The following is a 633-nucleotide window of genomic DNA, read 5'->3' as shown; positions in this document are numbered from 1 at the left end:
CCCCCCCCTGCCGGTCTGGTGCTACTCTGGGCCTGGACCGGCGAACCCCGCCAGCACCCTCGGCCCCGGCCTCGGCGCCTCACCATTTCCGCACTTTCTCGATGGCAGCCATCACCTTCTTGATGTCGTCCTTGGCCCGGCTGCGGGTCTCGGCCCTGACTGACCTGCCCGACACTGTCTCCTCCCAGCCCCCAAACAACCATTTTCTTGTGTCTGTGGCCGGGACGGAAGTGCGCGGTGAGCGGGCAGCGTGTGCCGCGGGCAGCAGGTGCTGTGGGCAGGGCGAGGTGCGAGGCGCTGCCAGTGGAATCTCTGGGACTTTCCCAGAGGATTTGGAAGTCGGTGTCTCGTTCTCAATCCAGGGTTGCTGCCATTACCTGTTTTATGTACTTGACCTTACGGGGACTGCGATTCTGCATCATCCTTTCCTGCTGCCCTTCCTGTCTGGCACCTGTCTGGCTCCCCAGATAAGCCGCTGTACTCCAGCCACAGAATTTCACACCTTTCTTCAGTATGCCTTACAACCTTGTACACATGTTCCACACTGGTCAACTGACCACTTTGGTACTCGTCCAACATCTCATTGAACTCAGAGAAGCCTTGACCTAACATCCTGGGGTCCCACTTGTTCAT

At 58.9% G+C, this 633-nt stretch overlaps 1 protein-coding gene across 1 annotated transcript in view; it reads right to left on the bottom strand.

Moving 5' to 3' along the window:
* The window catches only part of BCL7B (B-cell CLL/lymphoma 7B), a 20,443-nt gene extending 19,810 nt beyond the window's left edge, over window positions 1-633 (bottom strand). Inside the window, exons 1-2 of the mRNA XM_006773418.2 lie at window positions 523-633; window positions 84-271 (exon numbers count right to left, since the gene is read on the bottom strand). Coding sequence (XP_006773481.1) covers window positions 84-271; window positions 523-633 — 299 coding nt within the window. The remainder of the gene's footprint in view (window positions 1-83; window positions 272-522) is intronic.

The sequence above is a fragment of the Myotis davidii genome, unplaced genomic scaffold, assembly GCF_000327345.1.
Source record: "Myotis davidii unplaced genomic scaffold, ASM32734v1 scaffold726, whole genome shotgun sequence".
NCBI lineage: Eukaryota > Metazoa > Chordata > Mammalia > Chiroptera > Vespertilionidae > Myotis > Myotis davidii.
This window is presented reverse-complemented; position numbering and strand designations above follow the sequence as displayed.